This window comes from Manihot esculenta, chromosome 11 (assembly GCF_001659605.2).
Source record: "Manihot esculenta cultivar AM560-2 chromosome 11, M.esculenta_v8, whole genome shotgun sequence".
NCBI classification, from domain to species: domain Eukaryota; kingdom Viridiplantae; phylum Streptophyta; class Magnoliopsida; order Malpighiales; family Euphorbiaceae; genus Manihot; species Manihot esculenta.
Window position 1 is genome coordinate 5,451,188 of NC_035171.2, and position 19,405 is coordinate 5,470,592.

Here is a 19,405-nt window from a genome sequence, read left to right on the forward strand (position 1 = left end):
CTCCGTCGCCTCTCCCTCGATCTTGAGTGTTTTCCTTAGATTTTTCCATGATTTTAACAAGTTTTCAACTTTGTTTTGAAGATTTACAAGTTTAGAGAAAGTTTTGGAGTTTTGAGGATCAAGGAGCTCAATCCTCCTATCTTCGAGTCCAGGTCGTTTCCCTCTCGATCTTCAAGAGGTAAGGGTCGATCTTGAACTCTTATTATGTTTTAAACAAGTTTTAAGTAAGATCTATGGGGTAGAATGCATGCTTAGCTCATGGTTAGGTTTATGGGCATATGAGATGTTTATGAGCAATGTAGCTTGTTTGTGTGTGATTAAAGTGTTGTAGATGGGGTATATGTTAGTTTGAGACCCCTAGGAACTTGTATGCATGTTTTGGGCTGATTTTATGCATGATTTAAGTTTGGGAGGCGAAATGTGTACAGAGGAGCCAAGTTTCTGCCCTTCGGCAGAAACCAGGTTCGGCAGCCGAAGGTACTTTCGGCCGCTGAACATGGCTGGTAAGGCAAGCCTTTCGGCTGCCGAAGTTGCCCCCGAAAAGAGACTTTCGTCTCTGTCTGGGACTTTCGGCCGCCGAAGGTGCCGCCGAACCTGCCTGGGTTTCGTCTCTGTCTGGGACTTTCGGCCGCCGAAGGTGCCGCCGAAAGTGCCCTGTCCAGCCATTTCATGCATATTTTTGTATGATGTTTTCATGATGTTTTAGGGGGTTATTGGGGAGTAGTTTAGAGTTATGTTTATGTATGTTTGGTCCCTCATTGGAGTCCACCTGTGTAGGTTCGGACCCGAGGAACCGAGGACCCCAGCAGTGAGTCAGCTGCTACAGAGTACAGTCAGAGCTAGCCAGAGGTGAGTGGAATACACCTTAAGTTTTTAAATAAATGAAATATAATTTTTGAGCATGCTCATGCATCATATATGCCATGTGATATCATAGGGTGTTGCATTAGTATTCACGAATATGCTGCATTGCATATTATGATGTGGATGTGGATTGGTTATTGGATGATCCTCTAGTCCTCTTATGTTATGATATGATGATGTTATAGTGCAGATTGCCAGTGAGGCCCATTCTACGCCCCTGGCCAGAGTAAGAGAAAGACCAGTGAGGCCCATTCTACGCCCCTGGCATATTGGAATGTATGTTATGTTACAGTTATAGTAAGAGAAAGACTAGTGAGGCCCATTCTACGCCCCTGGCACGATTGGACTATGTTGAGGGCTATAGGTGACAATACCATCCTTATGTGATTTGTTTGTGATGTGTTGCATTTCATGAAAGCATGAAATAATTTTAATATATGTTTTTCTCTATTCTGCTCACTGGGCTATATAGCTCACCCCTCTCCCCTAATCCCCAGGCTTACAGGTACAGGGTAGACAGAGAAGTCAAGAAGATTAAAGTTATGTTTATGTAATAGATAGATTGTGGACATGACACATGTACTATGATGTAATGTAAGGAACAGTTCAGTATGTTATGTAATGATGTTTATTGAGGTTATAGTTGTGCTTGACCCTATGAGTTATGGTTATCCCTTTGTTACATGATCTATAATAATGTTTATGATGTTTATGTTAGTCCAAGCTTATTGTATGATGAGATACCCCATTGGAGCATTTGATGAGGGCCCAGTGGAGGTTTATGATTATAGTTATGTGCATGCACAGATTAAGCTTGGATAAAGGAAAGAAAAAGGTTTACAGTTTATGTATGTTGTTGATCATGTATGGGATTTACAGGTTTACAGGTTACAGGTCAGGCTTGCTACGGGTACCGGCGGCCTTACGCCGATCTGGATCCTAGCGCCGGTAGCGGTCCGGATTTCCGGGGCGTTACACGAATCCTCCCTTCGGCGGCCGAACCTGAGTTCATCCAGAACTCAGCTTCGTGCACAACCAAGCTCCTCAATCCTTCCCAACACTCAAAACATGCATACTTCAACTCCTCAACTTACATATACTCAAGTATATGCACAAAGGGGTCCAAAACTACCTAAAACCCCAACACAACAACATAACATAACACATAATCATACTTTCATCACAAAACACACATAAATATACTTTTAAACCTAATCATGCAAACTCATGCATAAACTCCCTTTTCCCTTTATAAAACTCATGTAAAACATCATAAAAACAAAGGATCAACCCTTACCTCTTGCTGAACAAAGGCTGGTATGATCCAAACTCAAAACTATGGAGGATCTAAGCTCCAAACTTCTCTAAGCTTGCAAACACTTCAAAAACACATAAAACTCACTTAACACTTGCTTAACTTTAAAAGATTTAATGAAAAACCATGAAAACCATCCAAGGGGATCAAAAACTCACCTCTGGTCGTGAAAGGAAGCAAAACTGATCCATTTCACCGACTGAGGAATGCTTTATAGGCGACTGACCGCCTCAGCTTCGGCAGCCGAAACTGCATGCAAAACTATGCAACGTTCGGCGGCCGAACTTGAACTTCGGGGGCCGAATCTAAGGCACTTTCGGCGGCCGAACCTCACTTTCGGGGGCCGAACCTGCATTCTGCCTCCTTGGTCTTTTCTCTTCAAAACTCAATCCTAACTCACTCTAAACCTTTAAAACACTTTAAAACATCTTTTAGAAAACCTTCACTCCACCCTTCTGGGAAATTCCGACATTAAGATTCCACTAGACGGTAGAAATTCCGATGCCTGAATTTGCCGGGTATTACACAATTGGACTTGGATTTCTTGAAGGGCATTCTTGTCTTTTTATTTCTTGGCTTCCTAAATATGTAGGAGAGCTTGCTGAGGTGTAATTAGGTGTTGCTGAGCTGTCCCACGTGATTGGAGTGCAAGGAGATTCGTGTTGACTTGGTCTCCAAGTTTGACAGATTTTGCTGGTTTTCTGCCTGCTGGTGCTGTTTGCCCGACGTTGTTTGGGCAAACAGGCTGTCTGGGATCACTGCTATCTGCGCTTGGTGTTGTCTCTGCCTTGCTCCGCTGTTTGCCCAAACAGTCTTGGGCAAACAGCCTAGTCAGTCGGCTTATCAATTTTTCTCTCCATTTCAGCTTCACTTTGGTTTGGGCAAACCATGCTTGTGCATTTTTACTCTCTTTTAGGCAGGTTTAAAGCCATTTTTGCCAAATAACCATTTTACTCCATTTTCTGCAAAATAAGATAAAAAAAAAACAAAATTAGGTAAAAAATGTGTAAATTGACATAAATAATAATATGAAAAATGGGTCTAAATTTGGCTCTATCAAATACCCCCACACCTAGCCCTTTGCTTGTCCTCAAGCAAATAGACTTAGTCAAACAAGCTTTCTTTACTACTTGATCCTTATTACACTTTAGCTCTTACTCTAGACCCCTACTTTGAAGCATTGTAGTGAAGGGTGTATGCACCAAGATTACTTTCCTCTTTTCCTTGTCTCTTTTTACCTACTATGGTTAGGATTTATTTTCCTCAAGAGAGATCATACATGCACATATTATTTGTTCAATTAAGACTTTTTCTAGCTCTCAGAGTGACTTGCCCTTACCTTGAAGTACTTTATTCAGGCTTTTGCACTTTAGATCTTGCTTGGAAAGGTCACCAACCTATTTCTGATGTGAAGGTATATATTTTTCAGTTGGTCACCTGTCCAAGTGGCTACTAGCTCTGTTCATAGTCTTTTGACCATTGGAACAGTTTTTAATTTGTGCTTTTGAGGACTTTGCCTTTGCTGAATTTTCTTTCTCTTAATAATTTGGGCAAATCAACAACAGTTGCTAAATCAAGTCATGTTAAGTTCATTCACACAACTTTCAATTTATTCTCTCCAATGAGGGTCATCAATATATTTTTCACCTTGGCAAGCTTAAAGATTCAATTCAAAAGGAAATTCCCAAAAATGAATACAACTCACTATAAGTGATTCAACTTAGGTTTAAAGAGTTATCACGTCAATGGGGTCATGGAAAGAAAGCTCATCCAACATAGCCTATGTGTTTGAGTAGAGCATAGCAAAACAGAAAAACTGTGGCTTATTTGTATGTGAAGACTGTGGCTATGTGAATGTGAGTGTGTGAGTGTGAATTTAAAGCAAAAATTGAAAAAAATTCACCTAATGTGTACTAATTAAAATTAAATGTGTGCTAATTAAAATTAAAGCATAAAAGAAATAAAAAAGAATGCATGAGTGACAGAAGCAGTTGTCGAAGCCGGTCAAAAATAACCTTTTCGGTTACCTACAATTTTACAACTGCAGATAGTGGTAAAGGATCGAATCCACAGAGAATTGATAACAAATCTATTTTCCTTAATCAAGACCAAAAGAATCCAATTGAAAGCACAATTAAAAGCAAGTAACTAAATAGGAATAGAAGTAAAGTGCAATTAAACTAAAAAGGGGGGTTTTGAGATTGATTTGAATATCAACTAAAGGAAGTAATTAAAACAGCAAGTAAATCAACAAGTAGATGTAATTAAAAGGGAAATTCAATATGAGAAGGGTCTAGTTGAAGATATGGATCCACCTTGGTTGTTTGGATTGATCATTGAAACATGAATTCACTTGATTGAAACAATAGGTTAGTTATGGGGGTGGAAGACGCTTCACACACCACCATGTCTTTCCTTATGAACAAATTGATTAGGGAACATCCTCTAACCAATTACTAATCAACAAATTGCCAAGGAACGTCCTTGGGCCTTAGGCATCAAACAATTGCCAATTGCATGAAGAATTAGAAAGATCCAACCCTAGCTACTCCAAACGCATGAAGATGGTGCTAGATCATACAATTCCTTGGCTTTTACACCAAGTGTTCTAAGGACAGAATATCTCCAGCAATTACAGACTAAAGAATATCCCAATCCAATAATCAATTACCTTGTAATCAATAATCAAGAGGCCAATTTGATCATAACAACAAAGCAATCATGGAATTAAAGATCAATTGCATGAATATTGGACAAATCAAATAGAAACACTTTATGTTCAGATCTCACAATCCTTTAAACAACCTTAGTTTCAACCAATCCTCAACTAGATGGAAGGGTTTCAGCCACTCATGGCTGAACCAAAACAGAAAATAAAAGAAAAGAAGATGAAAAGAAGAAGAATGGTGGTGGGGAGGAGTGCCTAGCCTTCTTGATCAAACCTATGTTGTGGGACTTCCTTCTTGGTCTTCTTGAAGCCTTTAAATAGCTGTTGAGAGGCTGCCTAGGGTTTGAGGGCAGTCCATGAGACTCTTTGGGAAGTTTTCTTGAATTCCTCCACTAAAAGGGAAGGTGGAGCCTTCTTGAATGTCTTGGCATGAAGTAGGAAACATGTGATCTTCAAGATTTGGCTTCCTAAACAAGGAGAAGCCTTTTTGGAGGGAATTCTGGCCGCCTAAGTTCGCCTTGCGCAAGTGGACTTTCGGCTTTGGAACTAAGGTTCAGTGGCCGAAGGTGGGGCAGTTTCGTCTCTGGAATGGTGGTTGGGCCGCCGAAGGTGCTGCCGAAGGTGGCTTTTCCAGATTTTGCACTTTTGAGCAGTTTTAAGAGCATTTTCTCTTGAATGTCTCTTTACACCTAATATCTGCAAAATATGATCAAAACCCCAAAATTAGGTAGAAAAGGTGTAAATAAACATTAAGAACATCATGATAATATGGTCTAAATTATGCTCGATCAATGAGGCATCAAAATTTAGAGATATGCACCCCCACACCTAACTCATGCATTGTCCTCAATGTATGGAAAAATTAAAGTTCAAGTGAAAAATTGATACTCCCCTGGTGTGGTTGTTTGCCCAGTTTGTTTGGGCAAATAGCTGGATGCTTAAGGCGCTTCTGCCTGCAGATGTGTGTTGGTGCTGGTTGCTGCACTGGTGGTAGGCCTGCTGGTGTGCTGGTAGGCCTGCTGGTTTGCTACTGCTGATCTGCTACAGGTGTTTGCCCAGTTTGTGTGGGCAAATAGCTTGGTATGCTACTGATTGGCCTGCTGGTGTTGTTTGTGTGATGCCCAGTCATGCTGTCATGCAGTGGGTCAGCAGAAAAATGCAAAAGGTGCTGCCATTTTGTGCAGCAACAAGGAGTTTTGAGAAGAAGAATTGTCATGGAAAGGGCGTAATAGAATATTGAATATAGATGAAGAAGGTACTGCCCTGTTTAAGATTTCTTCCTTGTCGCTTTTGCTGCCTTGGGTGTTTGCCCAGCTTGCGTGGGCAAACAGTGTGGTCTCACAATGATCTGAAGTGTGGTCTGGCAGCTTCTTGCGCACGGGCCTGCTGTTTGCCCAGTTGTGTGGGCAAACAGGCTGGTCAAACAGGTAGAATTTCTGCAGCATTTGTTGTTTGCCCAGCTGTGTGGGCAAACAAGCTAGTCGAACAGGTAGCTTGCTGTGTGGGCAAACAGTGCACCAACTTTTTCTGAGTCATCTCTGCTGTTTGCCCAGCTTGTGTGGGCAAATAGGTTGGCCATCTATCTTTTACCTACAAAATAGCTAAAACCTGGAATTGGGTTACATTATCTGATTTCCGCATCTCTAGCTTGTTTGCCCATGCTGTTTGGGCAAACAGTCACATATTTCTATTTTTTTTTTTTTTAAACATTAAGCTTTGTTCCTATGGAGGATAATTTAGTGGAATCTCTTCCACCATATGTACTGCAAACTCCTCATATAATGGTTTCAGACGATGCCCATTCACTTTGAAGACCTTCCTAGTTTCTATGCTGCGAATATCTATGGCTCCATAGGGATAAGTATTTTCCACAATGAACGGCCCAATCCACCTAGACCGTAGTTTCCCTGGAAATAGCTTCAAACGAGAATCGAAGAGTAAGACTTTTTCACCAACCTTGAGTTGCTTTCTTGAAATACGTTTATCATGGAAGGCTTTGGTCTTAGCTTTGTAGTCCCAAGAAGTCTCATAGGCGTCTCGTCTGATTTCTTCTAGTTCTTGAAGTTGTAATTTCCGATGGGCTCCAGCCTCCTTAATATCCATGTTGCAATTCTTGACAGCCCAATAAGCCTTATGTTCGAGTTCAACTGGAAGGTGGCATGATTTTCCATAGACCAGTCTGTAGGGAGACATACCTATGGGCGTCTTGTAGGCCGTCCTATATGCCCACAAAGCATCTTCCTGTAATGACCCGAAAATCCGGACCGCTACCGGCGCTAGGATCCAGATCGGCTTAAGGCCGCCAGGACCCGTAGCAAGCCAAACATACATACTGTATACCTGTTAAATCCCATACATGATCATACATACTCATAATCCTGTAAAAATTTTCTTTCTTTTATTAAGCTTAACCTGTGCATGCACATAACCATAAACATAAACCACACACTGGAGCCCTCATCAATACTCCAATGGGGTATCATAACATACAATAAGCTTGGTTTACTCATGAACATCATAAAACATAATATAGATCATGTAACAAAAGGGATAACTATACACATAGGGTCAAGCACAACTTCTAAACCTCCATAACATCATTATTACATAACTATACTTTTACAATACATTCAAATCAATTCATGTCCACAACTACTAACTATTACATAACCAGACTCTACTCCTGCTGACCTCCTGGTCTACCCTGCACCTGCAATCCTGGGGGTTAAGGGAGAGGGGTGAGCTATAAAGCCTAGTGAGCAGAATCATAAAACATTATATTTAAAACATATGATATTATGAAATGCATCACATCACAGCTAATCACATCAAGGGTTGGGTGAACTTGTCACCAAATAGTCCCAGCATCATTCGTGCCAGGCCGTAGCATGGGGTCCTGGTCTTCCTGTCATAACATATATTACTTACCATTGCCCCAGGGCCTCATCTGGGCACCTGGTCTTCGAGTCCCATAACTGTGTCAGGCCGTAGAATGGGGTCCTGGTCTTTCCTTTCCGTGCCAGACTGTAGAATGGGGTCCTGGTCTTCCTCAGGGACTAAATGGGTCATCCAACATTCACCCACATCAACAACAAAGAATGCAATGCAATGCAACATATTCGTGTAATCTAATGCAATCATCCTGTTACATAATCATGATGCATGAAACATGATAAAATCATTTAATTTCTCAATTTAAAATATTAAGTTTGGTTCCACTCACCTCCGGCTAGCTCTGACCAGACACTGAAGCAGCTGACTCACTGCTGGGGTCCTCGGTTCCTCGGGTCCGAACCTACACAGGTGGACTCAAATGAGGGACCAAACATACATGAACATGACTCTAAAATACTCCCCAAAAACCCCCTAAAATGACTTGAAATAATCATAGAATTAATGCAAGAAATGGCTGAACAGGGCACTTTCGGCGGCAGGTTCGGCGGCCGAAAGTCCCTCCAGAGCCGAAAGTCATGCACCTTCGGCGGCCGAAAGTGCTAGACAGAGACGAAACTCATGCATGTTCGGGGGCACCTTCGGCGGCCGAAACTCCCTTCCAGAACCGAAAGTCCAACTTTCGGGGGCAGGGTTCGGCAGCCGAAACAAGCCACCACAGGCAGGTTCGGCGGCCGAAAGTCCTTTCGGCTGCCGAACCTGGTTTCTCCCAAAAGGGCAGAAACTCGGTTCAACATGCATAAATGCCTCCCAACTCAAACAATCAAGCATTTTCCTATTCTACAACATACATACTCAAGCATACAAGCTCCTAGGGGCTTCAAACTATCCTAAACCCCATCTACAACACATCAAACATGCATATCCAACATACATTGCTCATGAACATACATTTAATCAAAAACTCAACATAAACCTACACATGCATTTCTACCCCAAGAAACTTCATAAAACTTACTTAAAACATAAAAGGAACTATGGATCTACTCTTACCTCTTGTAGAACGAGAGGAGAGACGATCCAACTCGGAGATGGGAGAGATCCGCTCTTTGGTCTCCAAGTTTCCAAAACTTGCTTCTTTGCTCAAAATCTTCAAAACACAGTTAAAACTCATAAGAAAACATGAAAGATTTGAAGGAAAGGGCTCAAGATCGGTGAGGGACAGCGGAGAGCTCACCTTGGCCGAAAATGGGGAGAAAAGCTCGCCCGTTCGGACAAGGGGACCCTTTTATAGGTGGCTGGCCAGGCCACTTTTGGGGGTCGAATGTGCCTCCACATGCATGCCATGTTCGGCGGCCGAACATAAGGTTCGGCAGCCGAACCTGGACTTCCCTCACTTATGCCTTCGGGGGCCTAACGTGCCTCCAAAACGCATGCATGTTCGGCGGCCGAACTTGAGGTTCGGCGGCCGAACCTGGGTTTTTCCTCTAGGGTTATTTTCATGCAAAAACTCATTTCCTTTTCACTTAAAACCATAAAATACATTAAAACATTTTATGAAAACATGATTTTACCCTTCTAGGGGTCTCCGACATCCGAGATTCCACCGGACGGTAGAAATTCCGATACCGGAGTCTAGCTGGGTATTACACTTCCAATCGTGCACTCCAATCCTTTCTATTGGGGCATACTGTCTTTTCTAGGATGGCCTTGATTTCTCTATTGGATACTTCAGCTTGCCCATTCGTTTGAGGGTGGTAGGCCGTGGATTTTCTATGTATGACATGGTGCTTTTTGAGAAGATTTCCCACTACCTTGTTACAAAAGTGAGTCCCTCTATCGCTGATGATCGCCTTGGGCACCCCATGCCTAGCAAAGATGTTAGTCTTCACAAAATCTACTATCACCTTTGCATCATCGGTTCTTGTTGCTCTAGCTTCTAACTGTTGGGAAATCCTGAGATTATTGCAACCCAGTTGCGCAGCGGAAAAATAAAATCTCTGTTGATTTCCTTTCCCAGAATCCGAGTGCTTCGTTTAATTAATTTAAAGTATACGAAACTAACCTGTTAATCTCGTAAGAAAGATACACTTGCGGACTGATGGTGCTGCCTTTTCAAACGAACACCCTCTATGGTATCTGTAATACCCAGCTAGATTCCGGTATCGGAATTCCTACCGTCCGGTGGAATCTCAGATGTCGAAAACCTCTAGAAGGGTAAAAGTATGTTTTTATAAAATGTTTTCATGTTTTTAATGATTTTAAGTATGGTTTTACATGAGTTTTTACATGAAAATTCTTTGGAGGAAAACCCAGGTTCGGCCGCCGAAAGTCAAGTTCGGCCGCCGAACATAACATGCATGTGGAGGCACGTTAGGCCCCCGAAAGCATGAGTGAGGGAAGTCCAGGTTCGGCCGCCGAAGCTCAAGTTCGGCCGCCGAACATGGCATGCATGCGGAGGCACATTCAGCCCCCGAACGTGGCCTGGCCAGCCACTATAAAAGGGTCCCTTAGCCGAAAACGGGCGAGCTTTTCTCCCCATTTCAGCCAAGGTGAGCATTCCGCCGTCCTTCATCAATCTTGAGTTTTTCCTCCATTTTTCCACTATTTTTACAAGTTTATAACTTTGGTTTTGATGATTTTCAAGATTTAAGGCGAGTTTTGGAGCTTTGAGGTTCAAGAACTCAAATCTCTCCCACCTCCGAGCTAAGGTCGTTTTCCTCTCGATCTTCAAGAGGTAAGAGTCGATCTTGAGCTCACTATGTATTTTAAGTAAGTTGTAAGTTGTTTTATGGGGTAGAAATGTATGTTTATATTAGATGAGCATTGTTAGGTTTTATGTGATTTATGGACAATGTGTGTTGATTGAGTATGATTGGAGTGTTGTAGATGGGGTATATGTGTGTTTGAGGCCCCTAGGAGATTGTATGCATGTTTTGGTTGAGTGATATGCATGATTTGAACTTGGGAGGCGAAATATGCACAGGAGAGCTGAGTTTTTGCCATTCGGGAGAAGCTCAGGTTCGGCCGCCGAACCCTCTTGTGGAGGCAGCTTTCGGCTGCCGAAGCCTGCCCCCGAAAAGAGACTTTCGTCTCTGTCTGGGACTTTCGGCCGCCGAAAGTGCCTGACTTTCGGATCTGTCCGGGACTTTCGGCCGCCGAAGGTGCCGCCGAAAGAGCCCTGTTCAGCCATTTCATGCATATTTTTGTATGATGATTTCATGATGTTTTAGGAGGTTTTTGGGGAGGATATTAGAGTTACGATTATATATGTTTGGTCCCTCATCGGAGTCCACCTGTGTAGGTTCGGACCCGAGGAACCGAGGACCCCAGCAGTGAGATAGCTGCTTCAGAGTCAGTAGAGCATCAGCCAGAGGTGAGTGGAATAAACCCTTAAGTTTTAAATTAATGAAATACAAATTTTTTGAGCATGTTCATGCATCATATATGCCATGTGATATTCTAGGTTGTATGCATTAGAAATCACGAATATGTTGCATTGCATAAATTGTTGATGATGCGGGTGGATGTTGGATGATCCTTAGTCCTCGATATGACATGATGAGATATGACACAGTATGATATGGTATGGTATAGAAGTCCAGGTTGTACCCATTCTACGTCCCTGGCACAATGTAAGAGAAAGTCCAGGTTGTACCCATTCTACGTCCCTGGCACAGTTGGACCATGTTATGATATGCTATGTTTAAGGGAAAGTCCGGTTGACCCATTCTACATCCCGGCACAGTTGGACCTTGTAGAGGACTATTGGTGACAACACCATCCTTGATGTGATTTGTTTGTGTTGTGTTGCATTCCATGATAGCATGAAAATTTTAAATATATGTTTTTTTTCTATTCTGCTCACTGGGCTCTAGTAGCTCACCCCTCTCCCCTAACCCCAGATGTGCAGGTACAGGGTAGACCAGGAAGTCAACAGGAGTAGAAGTATTGTTTGCCTTGTAATAGATAGATTGTGGACATGACAAATGATTAAGATGTAATGTAAAGTCTAGAACAGTTATGTATTTTCAAGTTATGATATTGAGGTTAGAGTTGTGCTTGACCATTATATATTATGTAATCCCATTTGTATGTACATGATCTTTATGATATGAGATATGAGGTTATGTTTTAGCCAAGCTCATGTATGATGAGATACCCCATTGGAGCATTTGATGAGGGCTCCAGTGGAGGTTTATGTTTATGTTTATGTTTATGTACAGCTTGAGCTTGGTTGATGTATGAGAAAAAGTTACAGGTTTATGTTTATGTTGGATCATGTATGGGATTGAGCAGGTTCACAGGTTACATGTTAGGCTTGCTACGGGTCCCGGCGGCCTTACGCCGATCTGGATCCTAGCGCCAGTAGCGGACCGGATTTCCGGGCTGTTACAGAGTGGTATCAGAGCACTAGGTTCACATGGTAGGACCTAGCGTGACGGGCTCATAGAGGTTGTAGAAGGTCAAGCACAATAGGAAAAGTCATGTCCACTAGGATAGGATGTAGAGTCCTGTCTTAAATAATGATGTGATATGCCATGATTATATGCATGTGCATAAATGATATGCTATGGTTGCTATGTATGTGATGAGGGTTCATGTGTTTCCACATGAACCATATGACACTGATGTTCTATGTGCTATGTGTTGTTTTTCAGAGAAAACAGGATGAGAGGAACTCGTCGATCAGCACGATTGACTGGAGTCCCACCAGAGGATGAGGGCACGAGCGCCCGTCCTCCAGCATTGCCTAGGGCAATGTCATGCAGAGCAAATAGAGAAAGAGTACCAAGAGACCCTAGAAGGTCTTTTGATACTAGCAGAAGAGGGACAGATAGAGGAGGAAGTTCTGCAGATGTGAGGGAAGTTCTGGAAGAGGATCAGAGGAGGGATGGAAATCTGGATGTCAGCATGTCGGAAGAAGGGACAGGGGAGTCACAAGGAGGCACTCAGGCCTCGGGGTATGTTTTTCCACCCCATTACCCACCCTTTGCACAGGGAACAGGGTATCCGATGGGAAACACATCGGATTACACCAGCTATAGCCCCTACCCTACCTGCATGCCTTATCCACCTTTCTATCCACCCTACCCACAGTACCCAGCTTATCCACCCTCACCCTTCTATCCTAACCCAGCAAACCCCACCTCGGGGAATGCTGCACCCCCACCTCCACCACCTACAGAACCAGCAGCCCCAGTTGCTCAAACCCCTAGACCTAACCCAGCCAGTGGGAGCAAGGTAAAGATGACAGATTACCTCAAGCTGGATGCTCCCAAATACAAGTCGGGGGATGATCCCTTTGAGTACCTGAGGGTGGTGAAGATGATAAATGATGAGTTAGGGGCAGATGACAGAAGAGCCATTGAGATGGCAGGGTTCACCTTAAAATGCAAGAAGGCACGAGAATGGTTCAAGTGTTATGTGGACCCGAGACTTGACAGTATGACATGGGCGGAATTTGCAAATGAGTTTGCTGGATGGGCTTTTCCCGACAGTTCCAGAGAGCTAAAGATGATTGAGTTTGAGCAGCTGAGGCAGACAGAGCACATGAGTGTGGAGGAGTACACGGATAAATTCTTGGAGCTATTGCCTTTCTCAGGGCAAGCTCTAGATACAGATGCAAAGAAAGCCAGGAGATATGTCATGAGATTACATTCCAGGTACTCCTCATTGATCCAGTCAGTTGAGAGGGAAAGCTTCCACACTATAGTAGATATGGCACGAAGAATGGAGGCCAGTGCTATTATTGAGGGGTCAGTGAAGCAGTCAGTGACCCAGTCTTCAGGGGTTAAGACCCCAGGCAGAGGAGGGCCAGGACCCTCTACTCATAGTTCAGCTAGTAAGAGGTGGAGTAACACCACCAGGAAGCCCAAGAAGAACAAGTTCTGGAATAAGCTGAAATCCGGTTTGGGTTTTGGCGGTGGCTCGAGTTCAGGCTCAGATGGTGCAGAATGCTTAAGGTGTGGGAGGCCACACAAGGGAGTGTGTCGAGCTGGGACTAATACATGCTTCAGATGTGGCCAGGAGGGGCACATGGCTCGGGATTGTCCTAGAGCACCTTTTATGGGCCAACCCCAGCAGACAGCTTCAGGTAGTGTGGCACAGCCAGCAGCTCCAGCCACAACACAGGGCAGTGGCAGAGGTAGAGGGAGAGGGGCAGCCTCTTCTTCAGGTTCCCGAGGCGAAGGTCCATCAGCTCCAGCCAGGATCTTCACCATGACTCAGCAGGAGGCGAACACATCCAACACCGTGGTGTCAGGTAATCTCATCATTGGGTGTTCTGATGTGTATGCATTAATGGACCCAGGTGCATCTCATTCTTTTATTGCACCGAGAGCTGTAGAGAGGTTAGGTCTGATGGTCTCTGGGTTAGAGTGTCCCCTATGGGTCAGTGGACCCAAGTGTGACCCGTCAGTGGCAGAGTCAGTCTGCCGGTACAGTCCAGTTTTTGTTGAGGGAAGATGCCTCTCCGCCGACCTTGTGGTTCTAGACTTGACAGATTTTGACGTCATTCTAGGGATGGATTGGCTATCTACCCATGGTGCTACCTTGGACTGCAGAGACAAGGTAGTTAGGTTTAGAGATCAGAACAGGTCAGAGGTCGTCTTCAGAGGAGACAAGAAGGGTACGCCTAGAGGTCTGATATCAGCCCTACAGGCTCGCAGGTTGCTAAGGAAGGGATGTCAGGGGTATGTAGCTCATGTGAGAGAGCTAGATAGACAGGTCAGGGAGCCAGCCTCAGTGCCAGTTGTCAGAGAATTTCAGGATGTCTTTCCAGAAGAGCTTCCAGGACTACCACCTGCTAGGGAGATAGAGTTTGAGATTGAACTGATGCCTGGAACTAGACCGATCTCTATCCCTCCCTACAGGATGGCACCAGCAGAATTGAAAGAGCTGAAAGAGCAGTTGCAAGATCTGGTAGACAAGGGTTTCATCCGACCGAGTACCTCACCTTGGGGTGCTCCAGTGCTTTTTGTAAGAAAGAAGGATGGATCCCTCAGACTTTGTATCAACTACAGGCAGTTGAACAAGGTCACTACCAAGAACAAGTACCCATTGCCAAGGATCGACGATCTATTCGACCAGCTAGCAGGAGCGGGTTGTTTTTCCAAGATAGATCTGAGATCAGGGTACCATCAGCTGAGGATAAGGGAAGAAGACATACCGAAGATAGCTTTCAGGACCAGATATGGGCACTATGAGTTCCTTGTGATGCCGTTCGGGTTAACCAACGCCCCTACAGCATTCATGGATCTCATGAACAGAGTGTTTAGACAGTACCTGGATCTCTTTGTTATTGTCTTCATAGATGATATCTTATTGTATTCCAGGAATGCAGAGGAGCATGCCCATCATCTGAGGACAGTTCTACAGACCTTGAGGGAACATGGCTTGTATGCCAAGTTCTCCAAGTGTGAGTTCTGGTTGAGGAGCATCTCATTCTTGGGGCATGTAGTGTCAGAGAATGGAATAGAGGTAGACCCCAAGAAAGTGGAGGCTGTGACTAACTGGCCTAGACCCACCTCAGTGACAGAGATCAGAAGTTTCTTGGGTTTGGCTGGTTATTACAGGAGGTTCGTCCAGGATTTCTCTAAGATTGCAGCTCCTCTAACCAGACTGACCAGAAAGAATCAGAGGTTCGAGTGGACCGATCAATGTGAGGAAAGCTTTGAGGAGCTCAAGAAGAGGTTGACTTCAGCGCCAGTGTTAGCTCTGCCGTCCAGCAATGAGGATTTCACAGTGTTCTGCGATGCATCCAGAGTAGGCTTGGGTTGTGTGTTGATGCAGAATGGTAGGGTGATCGCTTATGCTTCCAGACAACTGAAGAGGCATGAGATGAATTACCCCACACACGATCTTGAGATGGCAGCGGTTATCTTTGCACTCAAGATGTGGAGGCACTACCTCTATGGGGTAAAATGTGAGATCTTTACAGATCATAAGAGCCTGCAGCACATCTTGAGTCAAAGAGAGCTAAATTTGAGACAGAGGAGATGGGTAGAACTGTTGAGTGACTATGATTGCAAGATCCAGTACCATCCGGGTAAGGCTAATGTAGTGGCTGACGCCTTAAGCCGGAAATCACTTGGCAGTCTATCCCACATCACGGCAGAGAGGCGACCAGTGGTGAAGGAGTTTTATAAGCTCATGAATGAAGGTCTACAGTTGGAGTTGTCTGGTACAGGGGCTTTGATTGCACAGATGAGAGTGGCACCCGTGTTTCTGGAGCAGGTAGCTCAGAAACAGCATGAGGACCCAGAGTTAGTGAAGATTGCCAGGACTGTTCAGTCAGGCAAGGACAGTGAGTTCAGATTTGACAGTAAGGGGATCCTCCGCTATGGAAGCAGACTATGTGTACCAGATGACATAGGGCTAAAAGGAGACATTATGAGAGAGGCTCATAATGCCAGGTACAGCGTTCACCCAGGAGCCACCAAGATGTATCAAGATCTGAAGAAAGTTTATTGGTGGCCAGCTATGAAGAGGGAAGTGGCACAGTTCGTGTCAGCCTGCGAAGTGTGTCAGAGGGTGAAGCTGGAACATCAGAAGCCGGCTGGAATGCTTAACCCGCTACCTATTCCAGAGTGGAAATGGGAGAATATAGCAATGGACTTCGTAGTGGGGTTACCAGCAACATCCAACAGACTAGACTCCATATGGGTGATTGTGGACAGACTCACTAAATCTGCTCACTTCATTCCAGTTAGGAGCAACTACTCTGTGGATAAGTTAGCGCAGGTGTATGTTGATGAGATTGTCAGACTGCATGGGGTCCCAGTGTCTATAGTGTCAGATAGAGGGCCCCAGTTCACCTCCAAGTTTTGGCGGAGTCTGCAGAGTGCTATGGGTACCAGGTTAGATTTCAGTACTGCTTTCCACCCCCAGACTGATGGACAGTCAGAGAGGACCATCCAGACTATAGAGGATATGCTCATAATGTGTGTGCTAGATTTTGGCGGTTCTTGGAGGCAACATCTACCCTTGGTGGAGTTCGCCTACAATAACAGCTATCATGCTAGCATCGGGATGGCTCCATATGAAGCTTTGTACGGGAGGAAGTGCAGGTCACCCGTTTACTGGGAAGAGGTTGGAGAGAGGTCCTTAGCAGGGCCGGAGCTTGTAGAGATCACCAGCAGGGTGGTGCCCATGATCAGAGAAAGGATCAAAACTGCTGCAAGCAGGCAGAAGAATTATGCAGACCTTCGCAGAAAACAGGTAGAGTTTCAGGAGGGGGATCTGGTATTGCTCAAGGTGTCTCCAATGAAAGGGGTGGTTCGATTTGGTAAGAAAGGTAAACTAGCTCCACGGTACATCGGACCCTTTGAAGTCTTGCAAAAGGTTGGGAATGTATCGTACAAGCTGGACTTGCCTGCATCTATGGAAAGAATCCATCCGGTTTTGCATGTTTCCATGTTGAGAAAGTTCGTGTCAGATCCGGGCAAGGTTCTTAGTGAGCCTGATGTGGAGATCCAAGAGGATCTCACCTATGTTGAGCAGCCAGTGCGGATCCTTGACACTCAGATCAGAAAGTTGAGGAACAAGGAAATCCCGATGGTGAAAGTCCTTTGGAACCACCACAATATGGAAGAATGCGCTTGGGAGACACGGGAGTCCATGCTCCAGCAATATCCCCATCTCTTTTAGAGGTTAGTGTTTAAGTATTTATGTGATATGTATGGATGTTATGATTGTTGTGTTATGCTTGTGCTAGTTGAGGAACATTCGGGGACGAATGTTCTTAAGGGGGGGAGAATGTAATACCCGGCTAGATTCCGGTATCGGAATTCCTACCGTCCGATGGAATCTCAGATGTCGGAAACCTCTAGAAGGGTAAAAGTATGTTTTTATAAAATGTTTTCATGTTTTTAATGATTTTAAGTATGGTTTTACATGAGTTTTTACATGAAAATTCTTTGCAGGAAAACCCAGGTTCGGCCGCCGAAAGTCAAGTTCGGCCGCCGAACATAACATGCATGCGGAGGCACGTTAGGCCCCCGAAAGCATAAGTGAGGGAAGTCCAGGTTCGGCCGCCGAAGCTCAAGTTCGGCCGTCGAACATGGCATGCATGCGGAGGCACATTCGGCCCCCGAATGTGGCCTGGCCAGCCACTATAAAAGGGTCCCTTAGCCGAAAACGGGCGAGCTTTTCTCCCCATTTCGGCCAAGGTGAGCATTCCGCCATCCTTCATCAATCTTGAGTTTTTCCTCCATTTTTCCACTATTTTTACAAGTTTATAACTTTGGTTTTGATGATTTTCAAGATTTAAGGCGAGTTTTGGAGCTTTGAGGTTCAAGAACTCAAATCTCTCCCACCTCCGAGCTAAGGTCGTTTTCCTCTCGATCTTCAAGAGGTAAGAGCCGATCTTGAGCTCACTATGCATTTTAAGTAAGTTGTAAGTTGTTTTATGGGGTAGAAATGTATGTTTATATTAGATGAGCATTGTTAGGTTTTATGTGATTTATGGACAATGTGTGTTGATTGAGTATGATTGGAGTGTTGTAGATGGGGTATATGTGTGTTTGAGGCCCCTAGGAGATTGTATGCATGTTTTGGTTGAGTGATATGCATGATTTGAACTTGGGAGGCGAAATATGCACAGGAGAGCTGAGTTTCTGCCATTCGGGAGAAGCTCAGGTTCGGCCGCTGAAGGGACTTTCGGCCGCCGAACCCTCTTGTGGAGGCAGCTTTCGGCTGCCGAAGCCTGCCCCCGAAAAGAGACTTTCGTCTCTGTCTGGGACTTTCGGCCGCCGAAGGTGCCGCCGAAAGTGCCTGACTTTCGGATCTGTCCGGGACTTTCGGCCGCCGAAGGTGCCGCCGAAAGAGCCCTGTTCAGCCATTTCATGCATATTTTTGTATGATGATTTCATGATGTTTTAGGAGGCTTTTGGGGAGGATATTAGAGTTATGATTATATATGTTTGGTCCCTCATCGGAGTCCACCTGTGTAGGTTCGGACCCGAGGAACCGAGGACCCCAGCAGTGAGATAGCTGCTTCAGAGTCAGTAGAGCATCAGCCAGAGGTGAGTGGAATAAACCCTTAAGTTTTAAATTAATGAAATACAAATTTTTTGAGCATGTTCATGCATCATATATGCCATGTGATATTCTAGGTTGTATGCATTAGAAATCACGAATATGTTGCATTGCATAAATTGTTGATGATGCGGGTGGATGTTGGATGATCCTTAGTCCTCGATATGACATGATGAGATATGACACAGTATGATATGGTATGGTATGGAAGTCCAGGTTGTACCCATTCTACGTCCCTGGCACGATGTAAGAGAAAGTCCAGGTTGTACCCATTCTACGTCCCTGGCACAGTTGGACCATGTTATGATATGCTATGTTTAAGGGAAAGTCTGGTTGACCCATTCTACGTCCCGACACAGTTGGACCTAGTAGAGGACTATTGGTGACAACACCATCCTTGATGTGATTTGTTTGTGTTGTGTTGCATTCCATGATAGCATGAAATTTTAAATATATGTTTTTTTTTCTATTCTGCTCACTGGGCTCTAGTAGCTCACCCCTCTCCCCTAACCCCAGATGTGCAGGTACAGGGTAGACCAGGAAGTCAACAGGAGTAGAAGTATTGTTTGCCTTGTAATAGATAGATTGTGGACATGACAAATGATTAAGATGTAATGTAAAGTCTA

The 19,405-nt window shown here is 44.4% G+C and overlaps 1 protein-coding gene across 1 annotated transcript; it reads right to left on the bottom strand.

Annotated features, from left to right (window-relative positions):
- Positions 1 to 6,569: 6,569 nt before the first annotated feature.
- On the bottom strand, positions 6,570 to 7,040 carry LOC110626725. Its single transcript, XM_021772776.1, has one exon. The coding sequence runs from the start codon at positions 7,038 to 7,040 to the stop codon at positions 6,570 to 6,572; it is 471 nt and encodes a 156-aa protein (XP_021628468.1).
- Between the last annotated feature and the right edge of the window lie 12,365 nt (positions 7,041 to 19,405).